This window comes from Myxine glutinosa, chromosome 9, assembly GCF_964187855.1.
Source record: "Myxine glutinosa chromosome 9, kmMyxGlut1.1, whole genome shotgun sequence".
In the NCBI taxonomy this organism is placed as follows: domain Eukaryota; kingdom Metazoa; phylum Chordata; class Myxini; order Myxiniformes; family Myxinidae; genus Myxine; species Myxine glutinosa.
In genome coordinates, this window is record NC_136269.1 from 40864373 (window position 1) to 40884489 (window position 20117).

Consider the following 20117-nt stretch of genomic DNA (forward strand, 5'->3'; position numbering starts at 1 on the left):
TGAGCAGAGCTGGGTGCCAGACCGTATCGAAGGCACGTGATATGTCAAGTAAGACAGCTCTGATTTCCTGTTTGGCATTGAGGACCTCCATCCATTGTTGAGACAGCAGAAGCAACATGTCCAGAGTAGAATGACCAGTTCTTATCCAAATTGATGATCGGAGATCAAGCCATTGGAGAAGAGGAAGGATTTGATATCCGAAGCAATGATGGATTCCATGACTTTGCGGATAACTGGAAGCAGGCTGATTGGTCTGTAGTTGCAAGGATCTGTTTTTGCACCTTTTTTGTGTAAAGCGGTAATGTTTGCTGATTTCAAAGATGCTGGCAGATGACCTTGAGCAAAAGAGAGGGTGAAAAGAATAGAGAGAGGGTGAGATAGAGCGGCAGAGCAGGATTTTAGGACCCGTGGGCTGATGCCGTCTGGTACAGTTGCAGAATCAGAGTCGAGGTTTGATAAAAACTTCTCCACCTTGTCAGGAGAGAATGACACAGAGTCCAGGAGCAGTTGGGTTCGACTGGGAAAGGTGGGAACAGAGAGAGATGGGTTTTGGACACAAGATTTTGAGGCAAACACAGAGTTGAGGCATTCGGCTTTGTCACGTGCGGTGTCAACTGTGTAGCCATTTGAGGTGAGGGAGGGGATGGAGGGGGAACAAACACCAGAAACGGATTTGACCAGACGCCACCAGGATTTGGAGGAAGGAGACAGGTTTGAGAGTTCAATCTTGAGTGTGGAGAGATAGTGCTTCCTGGCACTCCTGAGGGTAGACACACACTTGTTTCGAGCTTGGTGGAAGGAACTGAGATTGCCTTCAGTTGGATTTGCCTTCCAAGAGGCAAAGGCAAGTTGTTTTAGGGCAACTGCCTCACCACAAGATTCAGTGTACCATGGACGGGAGTAAGGGTAAGACAACTGAAGACGAGATGGGATAAATCTGTGCATGAGAGAGAGCAGTTTGCTTTGGAAGAATTCCCAGGAAGAATTGATGTCAGAGGCAGTAGAGATGGGAGACCAGTCCAGGTGATTGATGGCTGCTTGCAGCCCGTGCCAGTCGGCCTGAGTGAAATGCCAGACTCGTCGGTGCTGAGGAGGCTCTCTGAGAATGGCCGGAGAGATGTCCACTTTAACAAGCACATGATCAGAAGAACCGATTGGAGCAGAAGAAGAGCAGCAGACATTTGCAGGGAAGTTAGTCATAACCAAGTCCAGAAGAGGAGATACTCCATTGACTGAGATCCAGGTCGGGAAATTGACAGATTGTGTCAGTCCCAATGAGTCGCAGAAGTCCTTTGCTGAGGTGCCATGGCTGGTGAGAGATGAACCCACACCCAGCCAGCTGGCATGATGACAGTTGAAGTCGCCACATATGAGGAAGAGAGAGTTTGGATGAGTTGATAGAAGTTGTTCCATGTTGTCCGACAGCGAAATGTAAATGGAGTCATCACTGTTTGGTGGACGGTACAGAACACATATGAACAAAAGGTGGGAGCGGAGAGGAAGCCGTAGCCAGAGGTACTCCTGGGGTTGGGGTGGAGAGAGGGCAGTGCAGGGAGAGTGAGGAAGAGAGTTTTTGATAAAGATAGCCACCCCACCACCAGGACGAGGCTCAGGTCTATCGTACCGGAAGAGGGAGTACCCAGGAAGAGATATTAAGGAATCAGAGACATCTTTAAGGAGGAAAGTTTCTGTTCAGCAGATCAAGTCTGGATTGTCGGAAGCAACCTGAATGGAGAGATCAATCAAGTTTGAGCGAAGGCCCCGGACGTTTGAGGTCCATACCGTTAATGAGGAGAGAGGGGGAGCATCGGGTGCAGGACAGGGGAGGGGAGGGGTAGGGTCAGATGAAGGGTGAGAGGGGGAGGTAGGAAGAGTAGTTGATAGTGTGTCAGAGATTACAGAAGAGTTACAAGAAAGGGAAGGATGAGGACGAAAGGTTTGATGGTGATGGGATGAGGCACAGTGAGGGGTTGTTTGAGGGGGGGGGGGGGGCAGAGGAAAGTAGAAGGTTGGGGGAGGTGGAGGTATGAGATAGAAGGGAGATGAAGTGGGGAGGAGGCAGCTTTGAGAAGGAGGTGAGAGGAGGGAGAATTTGGGAGGGATGTTTGGGGGGGAGATTTGAAGGGGAGGGGTTGGGGGGGAGTTTTGAATGGGAGGGGCAAGGGGGGAGTTTAGGAGGGGAAGGGCAAGGGGGGAGTTTAGGAGGGGAGGGGCAAGGGAGGAGTTTAGGAGGGGAGGGGCAAGGGGGGAGATTTGGAGGGGAGGGGCAAGGGGGGAGATTTGGAGGGGAGGGGCAAGGGGGGAGTTTATGAGGGGAGGGGCAAGGGGGGAGATTTTGAGGGGAGGGGCAAGGGGGGAGTTTAGAAAGTGGATGACGAATGAAAGATGAACATTTATAACAAATTGGGTTGTTGTGATTTTCAAGTTAGCGATCCGTTTGAGAACGATGGAGGAGGGGTGGAATGAATGAGAATTTAGAGCATGTAGTGAGAAAGAATTTTAAGAGATTGAATATTTTTTTGAAATGGAATGAGTTGAAGAGGAAATTGGAGCCTTTTAAATAGGAAGAAAAACAGCGTGTTGTAATATACGACTGAATAAAACATTCCAGGGGAAAGTTTAAACATATTTGAACAGAACCGTGAAGAACAATCTTATATTCACAAAAATACCAATGGGGAGAGGGAGCCTGGAGGGACGACCACGAGTCACTTGAACAGGGCAAAAGGTGCAAGGCAAGGGGATAATGGGGGCGGGGCGATACAGCGCACATGGGCAGAGGCAAAAGCACACGATGGGACAAAAGCACACGAGGAGAAAAGGAAATAAAAGTTGTTTTTTTTTATTGTTTGTTTTGGAGGGTGGGGGTTACAACGTTAGACAAAGAGTAGATGTTCGGTGAAGATTGGGGGAGAAGGGAAAATCAAAAACCTAGCAAAACCAGTGAAGGAAGAAACAAACTTCGACAGGGGAAGCCTGAGGCTGCAAGGCCTCACAAGCACGGCCAACAGAAACGAATAATTTATGAAAGATAAACACCGAGAAACTTCCAAGGGACACACTATAAGTTCACACGCCGACAGATAAAATACAGTTTCGATAAAATACAATTGTGAACAGACTTAACTTTGAAAACGTGGAGATCGTGTGGAGCTTCGAAAATCCGTGACGTCGTCTCCAGATCTCGCGAGACCTCCGAAGAGCATGTAGTGAGTATAGAGAGGTTGTCGGTTGTTGTTGGGCAGCAAACCCCAATGAAAGTGTATTTCACTTTCACCAAGATGGTTGGCACAATCTTGATTTAATTATAGTAAATTTCTTTAAACTCTTCGTATAGATGCAGTTAGGGATATTTTAGCAACTGACTGTGCATATCCCTCTTAACCTTTTTTGCCATCTTTTGCCAAATACAAACACCATTGTGTCTCGGTAGCTTTCCATCTGTCTGCCTTTCTTCCTTGTGCACAAGCACATATTTTAAGTTACAAATACAACTTTGTGTGTGTGTGTGTGTGGAGGGGGAAAGGGGGGGAGGTAGCGTAGCGTCAACTGGTCCGAATCCGAATAAAATCTCGATGTAAATGTGTACCGTGTAGTGTCATCTGGTGGTGGTGGCAGAGAGTATTACAACATCTTTTTAACTGGGCAACGCTTTTTTTTTTCTTTTTTTTTTGTATACAAGATCGAGGCTCGTGAAAGAGTGAACATTAATCACACAGAAAGACAAACAGACAAACCGACACATAAAACAAATAACATCGGGAGTGGTAGACAAGATGGGGAGAGAGGGGGAAGGACACAAACACAACATTTGAGAGCAGGGACCGAGAGACATGGAGACATCGACAGATCTGTGGGAGGGAGAGGGCTTTGGGGGGGAGGCATGGGAAGGGGGGGAGATGAAAGGTTGTCGGTTGTTGTTGGGAAAGTGGGAGGGAGCCGGGGATATCGTGTGAGGTAAACATTTCTAGTAGCAAGGGACGAGCAGCCTTGGTGAGGGGGGTGAGAGAGGAGGTGGGATGAGAGGAGGGGTTGGGGTGAGGGATGGTGGGAGAGGGTGTTGGGGATGAAGGGTGGTGGGGTGAACAGGCGGTGGGAGGCGGGGTTGGGAAACAGCAATGCCTCTGTCTTTTGATTAAATCCGCAAAGCATCGGGTACTTTTGCTGGTATAATGTATGTAGGCAAAATATGTGAAAGTACTGTCGTTAAATATATTACAATGGCACTTAATAAAAAGCCTCTTTTTATAACTCATTCATAAAATTTAAATTGGTTGCCCCTGTGGTGATGTCACTTGCCATATGGTGACATGCCTTGTAACCCGCAGTTGGGATATTTGGAACTAATTCAACACATAGGCCGTGGGTTATTTGCTTGAAAATACAGTCGTGAGTAGTACCGTGCATCGCAAATTAACAGGACAGTGCACCTCAGCTGAAAGTTTTAAAGTCTAGCAGATGCCGAGGTTATAGGATCCTGGCACTTTCCAGGCAGGACATTGAACCATAGTAATTTGACAGTACATTAAAGTGAGCTGTTGCATAAACATACACTAATTTATGAACATTTAAGATCGCACAGTATCTTCAGAACAAGGGTAGGTTCAGGACACAAAGTACCTTGCCATGTAGGACAGGTAGGCAAGAGTATAGGTACTGGAGTTTGCCTGAATCGAAGAGTTGGGATGTAGGTAGAGACAGTTTGACAAGAGCAGGGCGGTCCATGCACAACGTGTGGATTTCAAAATCACTCATGACCGAAAGAATCTCTTCTACCTCCACCTGTGAGTTGTCTTCATAGTCTGGTTCCTAAGTGGAGGAGGGAGTGAAGAAGAGGTAGGAAAGTTGAAAAATTTAAAGATTTGGTAGGGATACATGAGGTTTATATTCGGGTTGAGAGGATAGGCAATTGACTGCAATCAGATGCAATAGTACATCAAGCTCCTCCATGAGCCTTTGGTCACAAAACACGCAAATTAAATAAACAAGGACAATTCCTTTACTTTAACGTTCAACAGTAGGACAGACTACTTTGATGGATGACAACCCATATCGATTTAAAATGCATTGCAATGCTATTTTCAATGAAATCATATGGACCCATAACCTGGTGTTGGCCTAATGGTTAAGGCAGCGGGCTAGGGATCCTAAGGTCCTGAGTGTGAATCGCATTGAATTAACGCCAGGTGGCGTTGACTCAGCCTGTCATCCTTCCGAGATCGGCAAAATGAGTACCAGATAACTGGTTATAGAGAGGCATTGCATCAGCGGCAGACGCACCCACAGAAAAATGATGCAACCAGCAGCAGGGTGGCTGCACACGAACCACCCATATGTACCCCATTATCCATTCCTAAACCAACCCTCTTACTTTCAGCTTTTCATCCAAGCGCCTCTCCTTTCCTACTCATTCATTGCATTGTTGATTGTATCCAATGTTTCCTGTCTCCCCCCACTGCAAGTCCATTACTTTTCCTCACTCTGTCTCCTCACTCTTCCATGAGCCTTCATCTTGGAGAAAAATAAATAAATAAACAAGTGGAGATACATTCAAAGTACACCACCCTATGCCAAATAAATAACTAACATATCATCCAGCGCGTGAAATTGCCAGGGCGCCTTCGGCGCCTGGCGATGCTGCCGTGCAGCACATGGAGACAGAATTGGGAGGGAGTGATGTATACTGAAACGCAAAAGAAACTTACCACCTTTGAAACCTTTAAATATCAACAATAACGCTGCGTGTAGTAAATGTGTGAACTTATTTGTGGACAATAGTGTCCTCACTGTCAGACAAAACGGTCACGGATGGTCACTTGAACCTTCAATGGTCACTTCATAGCACAGCTGTTGAACAGCCGTTTTGACTGTCAGTGATTAGCCAAGGGGTACGGGATGATTTTAATGAGCTGCACGTGATGTCTTGATATTGGCTTTAAAAAGGCCAGTGCAAAATGGGAATTTCAATCAACATGCCACGATTGTCAAGGGATCAACGGCAGCGTGCCCTGGGCATGCTGCAAGGCGGACTGAGCTACCTGCCGCACACGCTATTGAAAGGGGACTGACATTGCACCCTGTGCTGTTCTGTACTGTAGAACAAACTGATGAGATGGTGTATCTTGGTCAAAAACTTGACATGTCATCAATAAAATGCCAATGTTTCAATTAGCAATTGTTGGTTTGTACGGTAGCTCAGTCCGCATTGCAGCATGCCCAGGGCACGCTGCCGTTGATCCCTTGACAATCGTGGCATGTTGATTGAAATTCCCATTTTGCACTGGCCTTTTTAAAACCAATATCAAGACATCACGTGCAGCTCATTAAAATCATCCCGTACCCCTTGGCTAATCACTGACAGTCAAAACGGCTGTTCAACAGCTGTGCTATGAAGTGACCATTGAAGGTTCAAGTGACCATCCGTGACCGTTTTGTCTGACAGTGAGGACACTATTGTCCACAAATAAGTTCACACATTTACTACACGCAGTGTTATTGTTGATATTTAAAGGTTTCAAAGGTGGTAAGTTTCTTTTGCGTTTCAGTATACAATTGATTAATTGCGTAGTTAAAATTAATATAAAATAATCGTAAAATAATTAATTTATTGATCAATTGGCCAATGGCATACCTAAACCACCAGTGTTTCAACCGAATCTGTAACTTAAAAAAAAAAGTTTTTTAATTAATCGGAAAAATTAAATTACCTGATTAATCAATCAATAATTAATTGATTGATCATTATCTCAAATACCCTTTACAGCCAAATTATGGTCAACGTCATGTCCAAATAGCTTCCTTGCTCAAAAGATGCCCGAGATATTGTCCAGAAGAGAAAGAAAATAAAGTAATTAATAAATCGATAATAATGAAGTAATGAATCAATAAATTGATTAATCAAAAAACAAAAAAAATAACGTTTTGCCATAGCACGTGCTCACTATTGTGCCCAAATTTCAGCTAACTAGCTCAAAGGATGGCTGAGATATCGCCCGGACAAACAAACAAACAAACAAACAACCAAAACAAACACGAAAACAAACGGAGTGAAAACTGCGTACTCCCTTTCTGTGCCTGGCAGTGACATCATGCAGTGCCTGGAGATTGAAAGGAAAGCAGCGGTGTCCGATAAACTTTCATGAACTGGGTGGCCCCGTCTTATGTTTCACCAAGCAGTTAACAGTAATAATTTAGAGTTAAGCCACGGTGCCGGTAATAGCTCGCCTACTCTTTATGAAGGACACCAAGAGATATGAATTGTCTACCAACTAATGTCAGCAGAAAATACACTCAGTTTAACATCCATTTGATGGATATAACACACATGGATGAATCACCCTGCATGTGAAACACCTGGATGACATGAAACATGTGAAACGGTGTATACAACAACAAACAACAACAGGCATTTTAAGGCCATTTTCCCTGCTGGAGCGGGGGTTAGCCGAGTGTATAGATGGGCTGATATTCGAAGCCAGAAAAGATAGCTCAGAGGCCAGTGTGGCTATCCCTCTCGGCTATTCTGTCCTCTTGTAAAAAAAGGAAAATGCCAGAGTAAGTCATCTTGTTAAATATGATGCTGATGAGGCAGCATATGTAATTTATAGACAGTATAGTCAGGGTAAGGTTGTGTAGCGTTACACCTCCTGTTTGAAAGGGGAGGCCACATGGAGGGTTTGTCAAATAACAGCATGAAGAAAGCACTTTGGACAATTAAAGTGTCGGCAAGCCTGGTGTTGGCTGAACGGTTAGGGTGGCTGGCTTGAGATCTTAGGGTCCTGAGTTTGAGCCCCTGCCATTCTGTTGAATTAACACCAGGTGGGTTGACTCAGCCTGTCATCCCTCCAAGGTCAGCAAAATGAGTACCAGCTGACTGGTGATGGGGGCATTGCATCAGCGGAACAGCCACGCTCCCAGAAAAAGATGCAACCAAGCAGCCACAGGCTGCATATGAACCATTACCAAACTGTCAGCACCTGTGCATAGGCCATGGCGGTGAGATGCGCTGCAGAACACCTGAAGAGGAAAAATACTTTCATGGGTGCAAGGCAGGATGGCAAGAGCAAAGTGCCAATGACAAGACGTGCAGCTTGGAGAAGCAGTACCAAAGTCCTGAAAGGTCGGACTAGTGCGGAATTACATGAAAAGGAAGGGGATCGGCGCTGCACAGGAGAACGGACGCACCAGCACTGACAATTGGGGACCATCGTGCTTGTGAGCTCGAATCTGCTCCATATTTCATCTCCTTCATCGCTCCTCACCTTCGTGGGCAGAGTTGCGCAGACTCGTCGTCGTGGGACCTTAATCAGACCCTGCCCATAGAAGCCCTCGCCTGCCCCTTTGTAACTCGTAAGGATTTGGTTTCTGTGGCACAAATGGGGAATAGGATTATTTATTTCTCTCCTCGTATCCAAGTTGTATATCCCCACTCTCCCTATGTGTATCTACTGTGTCGCTTGGTTTATTCCGTTCCACACATCGCATCCTCCTCTTTTCTCCATCTCTCTTTTTTTAAAATGAAAATTAAACCTTTATAAAAGTATAAGGAACGTTTTCACACCTCATGCGTGTGCCACCACAAAATTCGACTTTCGATTGGATGACCTTGGAGAATGGCACATTGTAATTTCTGAGCACAGCTTAGTTAGAAACCCTTTGGCTGCTCATGAGATCAAATATCTCAGCATAAGCTTATCGCAATTGAGAGCCTCCAACGCGACAGTATATGTATAATAAACAGCACCGAGTGGGCTGACTGTCATCTCTTAAAGGTTGTAGTTCAGACCACTGTTGATTTGGGGGGACCTGCTTGGGTGCCCCCCCCCCCCCCAGATACAAAATCCAAACAACCCCCCCCTCCCCCCCATCGCCCTGGGAGTCTCATGATCCGAAGTTGTAAGACACAAAATCAAGACCTCTAATACCGAGCGATCCTGCGGACCATCGAGTAGAAGGGGTGTCAGGTTTCAGAGCAATCGGTCGAAAAATATGGGATGAGTAGGGATCCGAAGTTTTGGGGTTAACCCCGCAAGGCAGCCCCCATGATTGAAATCAAAACACCGAAGCCTGAGCGATTGTGTGGGCTACTGTCTTATATTCATTTGTCAGGTTTCAGAACAATCAGCCGGGTGACAAGGGAGGAGTAGCAAAAAGTTAACAGACGGACAGACAGACATCCGGACATCACGACCAATTTTATAAGTTAATCTCTTCGGGAATTGAGATGAGATGACCAAATAAAGTATTAAAAATTAAAGTACAAAAACCACACACACAATCCTGGTGCATCCAAATATCACATCAATATTTGCATTCACAAAATATAAACACCATGTGCATGCAAGCGAAAGGACCTAGAAGACAATATACCCTTTTAAGGAGGAGTGCAACATTGGTGAGCAGATGTTCCTTGTAGTGGAATCTATGAAGCAGGGGGTGGTTTGCCATCTTACGCAACTGCATAAGCGAATTACACAACTCTCTCTTCATTCCTGGAAATACAACATGCAGGTCAATGTACAGTGAAATAGTTGCTCATCCCAACAACCAACAGGCAATATTGTCGCGCAACCGCCGAAATTTATATCAGGCGATCGCGGATGCCGATCACGAAGGCTTTAACTCCGAGGCGGAAACTCAATGGCGGATTCCAAAATCTAAAACACCGAAGCACGCGGAATGGAGGGAAGAGGCGCAAGTCCCCGCAGCCTTAACTATCAAATCAACCACCCGGTAAACTGCGTTCAGGTATTATGTACAAAAAGTAATATAAGGGTTTATTGGGGAAACATGCAGGGACAGGAAAATACGTGCCAGTAATGAACTATTCTAAATCGGGATCCCGCACACCAGATATCAAAAACGAGACGAGGGGATATGAATACCAAAGAAACACGTCTTTTATGTCAAGTGTATTCGCAGATGCGGCCTTAGCGTGTCTTTGTCGTCGTGTCCATCCAACGCGGCTCCAAACTCTGGCCCCGATGTACCCACAAGGCCTCGCTCCAAGCTCCGATCCTCTCGCCGCCCACGAGGTCCGTGCACCAAACTCCAAAGCACCCAACGCAGGCCAGCGGCTTCACACGAGGTCGATCCCCACACGAAGCACGAAAAAAACAGGAACGGAGAGAACGCAGGTGTGACTGCACGTCTCGTCCTTCCAACTCGCTTCTCAATTGCTCACTGCCAAATTGCACACTGCAAAACCAACTCTCGACCACGAATGCCACTCCACTGAACTGCCAGGGGCCAGGAGTGAACACGTCTCAACTCAACACCAACTCTCGTGGCTCAAACTCACAGTCCTCCTGCTCAAATGCGCACACGAACTCTCGATCCAAGCTCCTGCTCAACTCGGGATCAGATCTGGACCCCTCACTGGCCGAAATGGCGTCCGGCCCCCGTTAATATCCCTGGCCGGTGACGTCAGCATTGGCGCACTGCTCTGCCAATCAGAGCCTCCCCCGACTCGCCGGCTCGCTCAGGTCACGCCCACTGCATCACTCCAACTCTCGTCCCCCTATTCCTTGGTCACAGCACGTGCTATGCGAGGTGGGTAGGCCTCCCGGAGGTGTAAATGGTGGCGGCCAATTGTGGTGGTGTTCTGGCCTGATTTTCTTCCTAAGTCATGTCAGGGGGAAAAGGCGTCCTTAATGTTGTACTAAGGGTCCTAACTAATGTTTAAGTGGTGTGCAGTGCCAAAATGGACAAAGGTTTGACTACCAGGTGAGACATACAAGGGCTCTACTCATTATTCCCTACATTACTTAACACACGAATCTCCTGGTAGATTCACAATCATACATCTTAGCCGATAAGACGCCTACACATGACTTATTACAGGTAGATTCCCTATCGCGACAGTCGAAGCACGTTACCTACTCAGATCTACTCTGCTCTACATATGTCACGACCCAAATTCGTAACAATATGAAATATCACGCCACAAATAAATCACCACAAAATGGCACTTTTGCACAAAGATGATACTTTTGTTATCACAGATAAGTTTGTGAAACAAAAACATTAGGTCATATTTCTACTTTCGACTTATTGGCTGTGCAAGCCCAGCTCTCTTCACTCCTGTAAACGTTAAGTTCATAAAGTGATACACAGCACCTCCCACCCCCCTTCCCCACATCATTCATATACCCAACCAAACGCTCCAGACTCCCCATTCTCTACACCTCTGCCCACCTCACCCACTCCTCACCCCTCACTAGAATTCTTCCTCAACAGATTGCTTTGTCCCCATTCACCAGTTCATCCCATCACACCTACAACTGCCCGATTCAACATTCCAACGATGGTATACAGAGGCAATCATGAAAAGCAGCTCCCATTATCCAACTGAAAGGCAAATTTATGGGATCCTGCAGTCACTTTGCATAGGTCGCAACCAGTGCACATGTGCTTATTTACGAGTGAGAGACCTAGCCAACCTGAAGTCAAACTTCAAGCCTCTCAACATGCTCCTAGTCCTGCTAGCAGCCAATCAAGTCAGCCACCAGTACACATTCCACCTAAATACCTTCACTCCGAAAGGATGAAGTCATATTGAACACTGTCCTTCAAAAAGCTGAATACGATAATTCTGTCTTTGCTGAGAAGGCCAAGTACCCCAAACCTCATTCTGCCATTCCTACTCTTTCCCTAAACACAGAATGACCTTTGCAGCATGTGAAATTCTTCCCTGCTAAAATTGTGAAGTTGGGAGTCGACATGACACCTACACTGCAACTGGACCCAATGATATTGATGCTTCAGCCATATCCTTTCCTTGCTTTTCTCAAGGTCTTTCACAAGTGGCAGTCTGCCTTCATCTTTGAAAGCTTCCAACTTCACCCCTACTCACAAGAAGGGCTTCCAGGTCTGCTCCATCCAACTTCCAAGCCGTCTTCTCACAATCATAAGCAAAGTGATGGAATGTATCATTCCTACAGAATGCAGGCAATCCCTTCTTCAATACTCTAAAGTCTAAACTATGATCATCGGTTCAGCTTCTATCCTGACTATTCCACCATGAACATGTTAAAACATTTTCCTCAACAATGGATGGGTGCTTTAAATCTCAAATGAGAGGTCAGGGCCACCTCACCGGACATCTCTCGAGCCTGTGATAGCGTCTGGCACCACTCTCATTTTCCAAGCTGTCTCCCAGTGGTAATTAGGAGGCGCTCCTTGAATTGTTATCCAATGTACTTCACCAGCAGAAAGAACAGGTCGCTTTTGATAGCACTGTTTTGTGATCTTCCTGTTGAGGCAGATGTGCTGCAGAGTAGCATTTTAGGACCAACCTTAACCTTGGTCTACATTACTAATTTCTCCATTTCCCTGGAAACTCTGTACCCTTTTTCTGATGACTCCACAATGCAGAACAGTACAATGCTGACGGTACATTCCACGTATGAAGGATACGGTGCATAGGGGAAGAGGGAGATTCTGCCATTTTTGCTTACATAATAAAGAGATGGTGTAGTGTTTTGACCAATAGGTTTTCTGAAAAAATAAATAAAATTAACTTTCACCATTTAAAAATTGTGCAAATCAATTATTGAAATATCGGATGCTTTTTTGTTCGTATCCTTTTCTCGCCTGTGTTGCAAGTAGAGCAACCTGCTTTGTGATGCTTTAAAAGGTGGTGTATAATCAGAAATACTGTTTGATAAGGTGATTTATTACTGTTATATGAATAAAATGGAAATGTTGAAAAAAAAGAAGTATTGAATACAATGCGTTTTCTGAATCTAATCGATATGAGAAACGGAAATGAATGAGACTCACCATTATTTAAGTGAAGAAGATGAAAGAGGAAGCGTTTTTGTTTTATTGTAAATCTAAATTGAACCCGGCCTATCTATTGTCACCTTACTGAAAAATATTATACTGTTTGCAGATTGCCTAGCATATGATTGATAATGCTGTCGATTGTGTAGGGGGTACAGTTATTGCTCGATTAGGACAATTGTTGACGGATGGACAGATGCACACATGCACACCGAGACTGAGCTCCTTTTATATTATAGATTTCAGAAGCTAACGAGGCTGTGCTTATACATTTCTCACATTACTTTTTTATTTCGGGAGCAAACGAGGTTGTGCTTATACACCAAATGTTTGTGCATTTCGTTTTAACGCCGGAAGCACATCAAATGAACCCCGCCCGACGTTTTGACGACCTAATGCCCAATGTTTCGACCCATTCCCATTCCCTTATTGCAAATAATTAATCTGACATAATCCAAAACTTTGTGTGTATTATAATCCTGTGTTGTGGTGAGTTTTGTGCACCTGTCATTTTGATGGCTTTTGCCCTAATACGAATAAATAGTGTTGGCTTAGCGGTTAGGGTGCCGGCTTGGGATCCCAGGATTCTGGGTTCAAATCCCGGTCGATCGCTGAATTAACGCCAGGGGGGTTGACTCAGCCTGTCATCCTTCCGAGGTCGGCAAATTGAGTACCAGTTCACTGGTAATTCCCTGTGTGTCGCAAGAGGCGACTAACAGGGTTGGCGGCAGTAAGGGCATCCGGCAATAAAACAATGCTTCAAAAAGGGGACTACGGTGCCCGAAAAAGGCCAACCCCTGCTCTGCGGGGAAAAATGGCCTCCAAAGATGTTTTTTTTTTATTCACAGCTTAGAGTCAATGTACAAAAGAGCACGCACAGCTGTAAGGACAAAGGACGGGAACAGTGGTGAGTTTGAGGTGAAGGTGGGAGTGCATCAGGGGTCGGTACTAAGTCCACTACTATTTGTAGCTGTGATGGAGGTGCTGGCTTGGAACGTAAAGGAGGGTTTACCGTGGGAGTTGTTGTATGCAGATGATCTGGTGTTGATTGCAGAAAGTATGGATGGACTGAAGGAGAAGATGAACAAGTGGAAGGAATGTATGGAGACAAAAGGTCTGAAGGTGAATATCGGAAAAACGAAGGTGATGGCAAGTGGTAAAGCATGTGGTGAGATGGAAAGAACGGGGAAGTGGCCGTGTGCTGTGTGCAGGAAGGGTGTCGGAGTGAATTCCATTTAATGTACAATGTGCGCTGAGTGGGTTCAACAAAAATGTAGTGGTTTGAGAGGGTCATTAACCAGTGTGGCAGCTACATTCAAGTGTAAGGTGTGCACAGAGGGAGCTGCAGATGGAGGAAATGTTGAGTTGGATCTTGGAGACAGCGTGAAGCTGGAAGGTGTGAAAATATTTTGCTACCTCGGAGACATGCTGAATGGAGAAGGTGGATCAGACTCGGCAACGGTTGCTAGAGTGAGATGTGCATGGAAGAAGTTTTGGGACCTGAGTGGCGTGCTGACGAGGAGGGGAGTGTCGTTGAAGCTGAAGGGAAAGGTGTATGCTGCATGTGTGAGAAGTGTTGTCATTTATGGGAGCGAGACATGGGTAATGAAGGTAGAGCAGCAACAAAGTCTGGAAAGGGTGGAAATGCGAATGGTTCGGTGGATGTGTGGAGTATCGTTGAGAGAGAGGAAGACAAATGATGAATTGCGAAAGATGATGGGAATAGAGCCTGTGATGGATGCTGTGAAGAGAAACAGTTTGAGATGGTTTGGGCATGTGTTGAGGAAGGATGAAAGTGACTGGTTGAGAAGAGTGATGGAAATGAATGTAGAAGGAAGTAGAGGACGGGGAAGACCGAGAAAGACTTGGCTAAAGATGGTCGAAAAAGAAATGCGGGCAAGGGGGTTAACAAGGGGAGATGCAGAAAATAGGGCAAAATGGAGAAGATTGTCATGGGGACCGCAACGCTAACCCCCGCTCTTGCAGGGAAAATGGCCTTAAAATGCCTGTTGTTGTTGTTGTTAGTGTCCAAGGAGGATGATCTGACATTAATCATTTTACTTGCATTTGATTTGTATTTTCTGTTTTTATTTCAAAACTTGTCAAAAAACGGAGTCACATGAAGAACGAGACGAGAGCTGATTTTAAATCAAGTTAAGGATATGAAACCTGGTGTTGGCTTAGCGGCTAGGGTGCCAGCTTAGGATCCTGGGTTCGAATCCTGGTCGATCGCTGAATTAAAGCCAGGGGGGTTGACTCAGCCTGTCATCCTTCCGAGGTCGGCTAATTGAGTACCAGTTCACTGGTAATTCCCTGCTTGTCATAAAAGGCGACAAACAGGGTTGGCGGCAGGAAGGGCATCCGGCCGTAAAACATTGCTTCAAAAAGGGGACCAACAAAAACAACAACAACCACGGTGCCCGAAAAAGGCCAACCCCCGCTTTGCGGGGAAAAATGGCCTCTAAAGGTTTTTTTTTTTTTTTAAGGATATGAAAGTATGGACCAGTCTTGTCTTTACTTTTCTGTACATACATTCTGACGTTTTAGTTTTGATACTTAACAGTTTCATCCCTGATATCTTCTTCTTTGGTATGCAGCACAAGGCTGCGGAGGAGCATCATTGGCGGAGGGCACGGCTGTGCCACTGATGCAATGCCCTCTAAGTTACGACAGCCATTTTTAAAGGTGCCGGCGATAACTCGACTACTCTTCACAAAGGACACTGTGGAGTCGTTAACATCCACCAGGTAATGTTGGCAGACAGGATGCCCAGTTTAACAACACACACATTGATAAATCACCCTGCCTGTGAAACAAGGGAATGGCTTTTTTAGCTGGACTGAGATTTGAATGTTGGCTAAACAGCTTAGAGGTAGGTGAATGTGTGTACCTCAAAGGCCATTCTGCCAGCCATATCCCTGATTTAAGCAAATAAAGGACACATCCTTTAAGAAGCACGACCTCATCGGACTCACGGTAAAAATACAATCAAATTCTATAAACAAATTTTTTATTTAATTCAAATACTTGTGACACTTGCCTACAATGTACAATACCCAGACTTTGTTTTAGGCTGAGTGCTTGTTGATGTACCTAGCGCAGAATTGGCTTGTTCTTGTTAATCACTGTTTCTTGTGACAAAGCAATCCGTGTTTTCGGCCACGTGCCCAATGAATAACGATGGCCTGTGCATGGTTTGTGTGCATAGCATGCACATGCGGAACTGTTAACCCTTATCAATATCACGCATTAGAATGCACGCACTGCCGGTGCACTTCCGGGCTGTCACAGTTAGATCTAGAGTTAGTAGGGGCTAACTCGTTCCAAAGTGAGTGAGGCAGTGAGGCACACTGCTCAGAGAGGACTCGGCCTACGTATATGTGCATGATGTTTACAACAAACAAACGATGGCAGCTCCTGTCATACTTTTATAACAGTTACATATCGTAAACCTAGCTTGGAATTAATAATTAATTTCGCAACTGGAATTGAGTAAGATTGCAAGATAGAGGACATTTAATCACAAAGCTTGCCAGCAAAATGTAACCTTTCAAAGCTATGAAAAAGGGCCGGCAATTTTGTCACTTTCCAATCCCCCACCCTTACTTTTTTCCAGTGGTGATTTTGCCAGGTTTATGGGTGAATCACCCACTGCCCTGCATTTTGGAAGATGGCCCATGCATTTACGTCTGCCTGTTTCTCTTTTAACCCCCATCGGTCTTTATAGTTGTTGCTCTGTTTTAAGCCTAGACTTCTGTATAAACCAAAAAATACAATACCTGGTGCAGGCTTTTCTGCAAGCTTCTGCAAAAGGTAACGATACAGATTCTTCTGGCTGTTTGTCATGGTGCATAGCTCCACCTCTTCCCATTTTTTAGGAAGCTGCTGCAAAACCTAAAAACAACAGCAAAAAGAACCATCAATAAACCAAGATGAGCAGGCCTTTCTTCCAGTTTCACTTATTCAGCATTTGACTAATGCAAATCATTTCTCACTCCTCAACCCAAAATACACCCGACCGCTACAGAAGTACCTCGGATTTAAGACGACGCAAGATGAAGGGCTGGACGAGTCGACGTGCTCTGTCCACCTGAGCCCTTTCCCAGTTGGCATCACATTTCTACACACGCAGGCACATTCATCAACTTTTTGTAAACCTCCTACAGTTTGTTCCCTTTAACTTCCATCAATGGAATAGTCTCCTAATATTAGTCCAATTCAGCTCATCCTTCCTTTGTTTCAAGAAGGCAGACAAAAACAAATTCACATACTCTTCCATCTCACTTGTGATTTCCACCATTAACATACTGCCTATGAAAGTTTCATGTTTGTTCATAGATTCAATATCAACCTATTACTCACCGCCTGGTCGACAGAATGACACCCTTCTATCCTTGCTTCCCTTAAGCCTCATCTTCACTTGTATATATACCATGACTCATTGACTAATCATTTTACTTATTGGTGCTCCATTTAAAGGGAGCCTTCCCTGGTACTGAAGCATCCATCTTCACCCAGGCAAGGAACCATGACTCATGGAGGAAGCCGTTTCCTTATCCATGCTCCGTTTCCCCCTTTGTCCTCGAAGTGCGACGATGTAGATCCGCGTTACCTCCCGTGTGGCCTCTGGGGTACATCCGGTTTCGGTCTCTTCCTTCTTGGTCTTATCCTTCCTTGATGGGATAGTCAGGAAAACCCAACAAGCTGCAAGGCAAGGCCAGGGCACCAGGCCGCATCCCAAACGCATGTCGACCGATACAACTCTGGGGGCCGTCCTCAGCCTCACCAAAGCAGCTGTACTCAGATGGGTTTTTCCTCACATCTGTCATTGTATTCAGTGGTCCTGGATCCCATGTAAATTTGTCCCATGCAGGCGAAACTGAGAAAAACGGGAGTCACCAAAGCTCGGGCCTTCATTCTCAGCATGATGGGGTCAGCAAAATCCAACAAGCCGTGAGGCCAGGCTTATAAACGCATGTCAAGCAGCGCAACTCTCGGCACCACATATGCAGCCCTCAGCCTCACCAAAGATGCCGTCCATGTCTCTTACTCTTATCGAAGTCGTATTTGTCGCAACACTCAATCACACAAAACTTAACTTCTCTCGTCTTCAATGGGCAAAACCATGCAAGTTAGAGTCGTCAAAGCTCAGGCCTTCTCTGCCAGCAGATCCCACCAAACTGCAAGACCAAGCCATGTCACAAACATGTCAAACTACGTGATACTGGGCACCTCATGCACAGTTCTCGCTCCCATCGAAGCTGCCTTTTTTGACTTGGTCTTCACCGCCTTCACAATTGTTGTATTTGATGCGGCCCATGGTCCTTTCCATCCCAGGTGAGAGAGGCGGCAAAATATGCCGCCTCCCAATCACCGCCTGTGTGTGTGTGTGTGTGTGTGTGTGTGTGTGTGTGTGTGTGTGTGTGTGTGTGCACCACCCAAAAGGCAGGGGAACCTAGAGTATCAGCTCCTTGTCCCTCTCTACTTCCTCTCAACCCCTCCAGCACGAGGCCAACTTGAATAGCACTCAGTGGGGCACATACCTCCACCAAGCTGAACAGTTTACGTTTTGTATCCCACTCGTAGGCCGGATCAGCATCCAGAATCGTCTGTCACACACCTAACCTGTCCACCAAAATTTGGTCAAATCCATCCATAACTTTGAGATATCCTGCTGACAAACAGACACAGGGATGAAAGCATAACCTCCAGCCATCCTGGAGGTAAGGAGAACAGGGTATATCCTTAACACCTCCAATTGTACACCTAAAATTACAAAGCACAATAATCACTAAAATAAATCAAATTTAAATCAGATGTACCTAAACAAATCAGTAAAAAATTGTAATTGAAAACAGCTGGACTTACTATTCGGTAGGGCCGACGTTTTCATGAGAATCCACTCACATTGGTCACGTCAGATGTTGAAGTGAAGAAGGTGGTTGAGATTTGCGATGTGACTTTCAAAGCTTTGTCCTCACTTCAAAATCTGCTGTGACCAAGGCGAGTGGTTTCTTGCCGAAATGTCGGCTCTACCGACTAGAAAGTCCAGCTGTTTTCAGTTATAAGCTTTGACCGTTTTAATTTGACTGGATGAATAATAATGTTACGTTTGTGGGGGGTGGGGGGTAGGCAATGCAATACCTTGGTCCAGGTAGAAGTGTATAGATTACCATGCTCCATATGCCTCGATGAAGAAGAAAACCCCTCATATCCTATAAGTAGGGATCCGTTAGACCGTATGTCGTGTAAGAACGTATCATTGTTCCCATGACGAGGAGTGGGGTTATGTTAATTAATTAGGGATTAATGGTAAATCCCCTGTATGTAATTGCCTCTGTTATTTCCCCTCTGTTCCTTATGGCAATGCAGAACACACACAAAGCCAGGCAATAGCACATTAAAATACACGAAATAAAAGTAACCGGAAACAGGACATTGAGCACCACCAATAATACTGCCGACCTGGTGATCACAAAGGCACAGGCAGGTCTGGGAGGCCACGTTCTGGAGAGCAGTGATTGGTGAGATTTGTCAAGCAACGAAGAGAGGGATTGGCTGATAGGAGCAGGTAACGGGCGGCGTCGGATGACGTCAGAGCCTCGAGTACAAAGGAGTTGGAGGGCCGACATTTTCTCTCTCTGCTTCGGGATTTTATAAAGAACGGTGTCTCCGACATTTTCTCTCTCGGTTTCTGGATCTGGAGGTGAATGGTCGCCGATAAGCTCTCTTGCGGTGGGACAGTCTCAAAGAACGGTCGAAGTTTACGAGCTCTTGGCTGTGGGGTTTTGGTGGTGAACGGTCGTGTTCCCACATCATCATCGTGAGGAATGAACTGCGGACCGAGGCCTGCGGTTTCCCACGCACAGACTGCGCACCGAGGCCTGCGTTTCCCGCGAGCGAACTGTGCAAGGAGACCTGTGCTGTTCCCGCCAAGGACGCGGGGGGGGGGGGGGGGGGGGGGTTGAGGATTCCCGAGGGGATTCAGGAGACGCTCAGAGCTAAGTACCGAAAAACAAACACGCTTTATTTTCACCTTTATTTTCCCCTTTGTGTGTATACGGGTCCATATGGGAGCGCTCCATTTCCAAATCTTATTTTATCATGCATTCCTTGTTCGCCGGCATTTCTTCAATAAAGCCGGTATTTTTGTACATTTTAAATCCGTGTCGGTTGGCATTAATTATCACAGGGTTTGAAGATGTCCGGTGGGACCAGTGAAGGTAAGAGCTTCGCCCTCCCCCACGCTCGTATTCTCCGCTATATTTTTGACTGAACGCCTCGGAGTGTTAAGCTCGATCGGCCAATCCGTCCCAGACCGGTCTTTATCG

General features: G+C 45.8%; 1 protein-coding gene across 2 annotated transcripts in view; it reads right to left on the reverse strand.

The window, feature by feature from the left end:
* SMARCAD1 (SNF2 related chromatin remodeling ATPase with DExD box 1) overlaps positions 1-20117 on the reverse strand; it is a 107600-nt gene that overhangs the window by 19004 nt on the left and 68479 nt on the right. For both annotated transcript variants that reach the window (XM_068129235.2, XM_078784300.1), the window contains 4 exons: positions 16820-16906; positions 16566-16680; positions 9370-9491; positions 4621-4809 (listed from right to left, as the gene is read on the reverse strand). In XM_068129235.2, coding sequence (XP_067985336.2) covers positions 4621-4809; positions 9370-9491; positions 16566-16680; positions 16820-16906 — 513 coding nt within the window. The remainder of the gene's footprint in view (positions 1-4620; positions 4810-9369; positions 9492-16565; positions 16681-16819; positions 16907-20117) is intronic.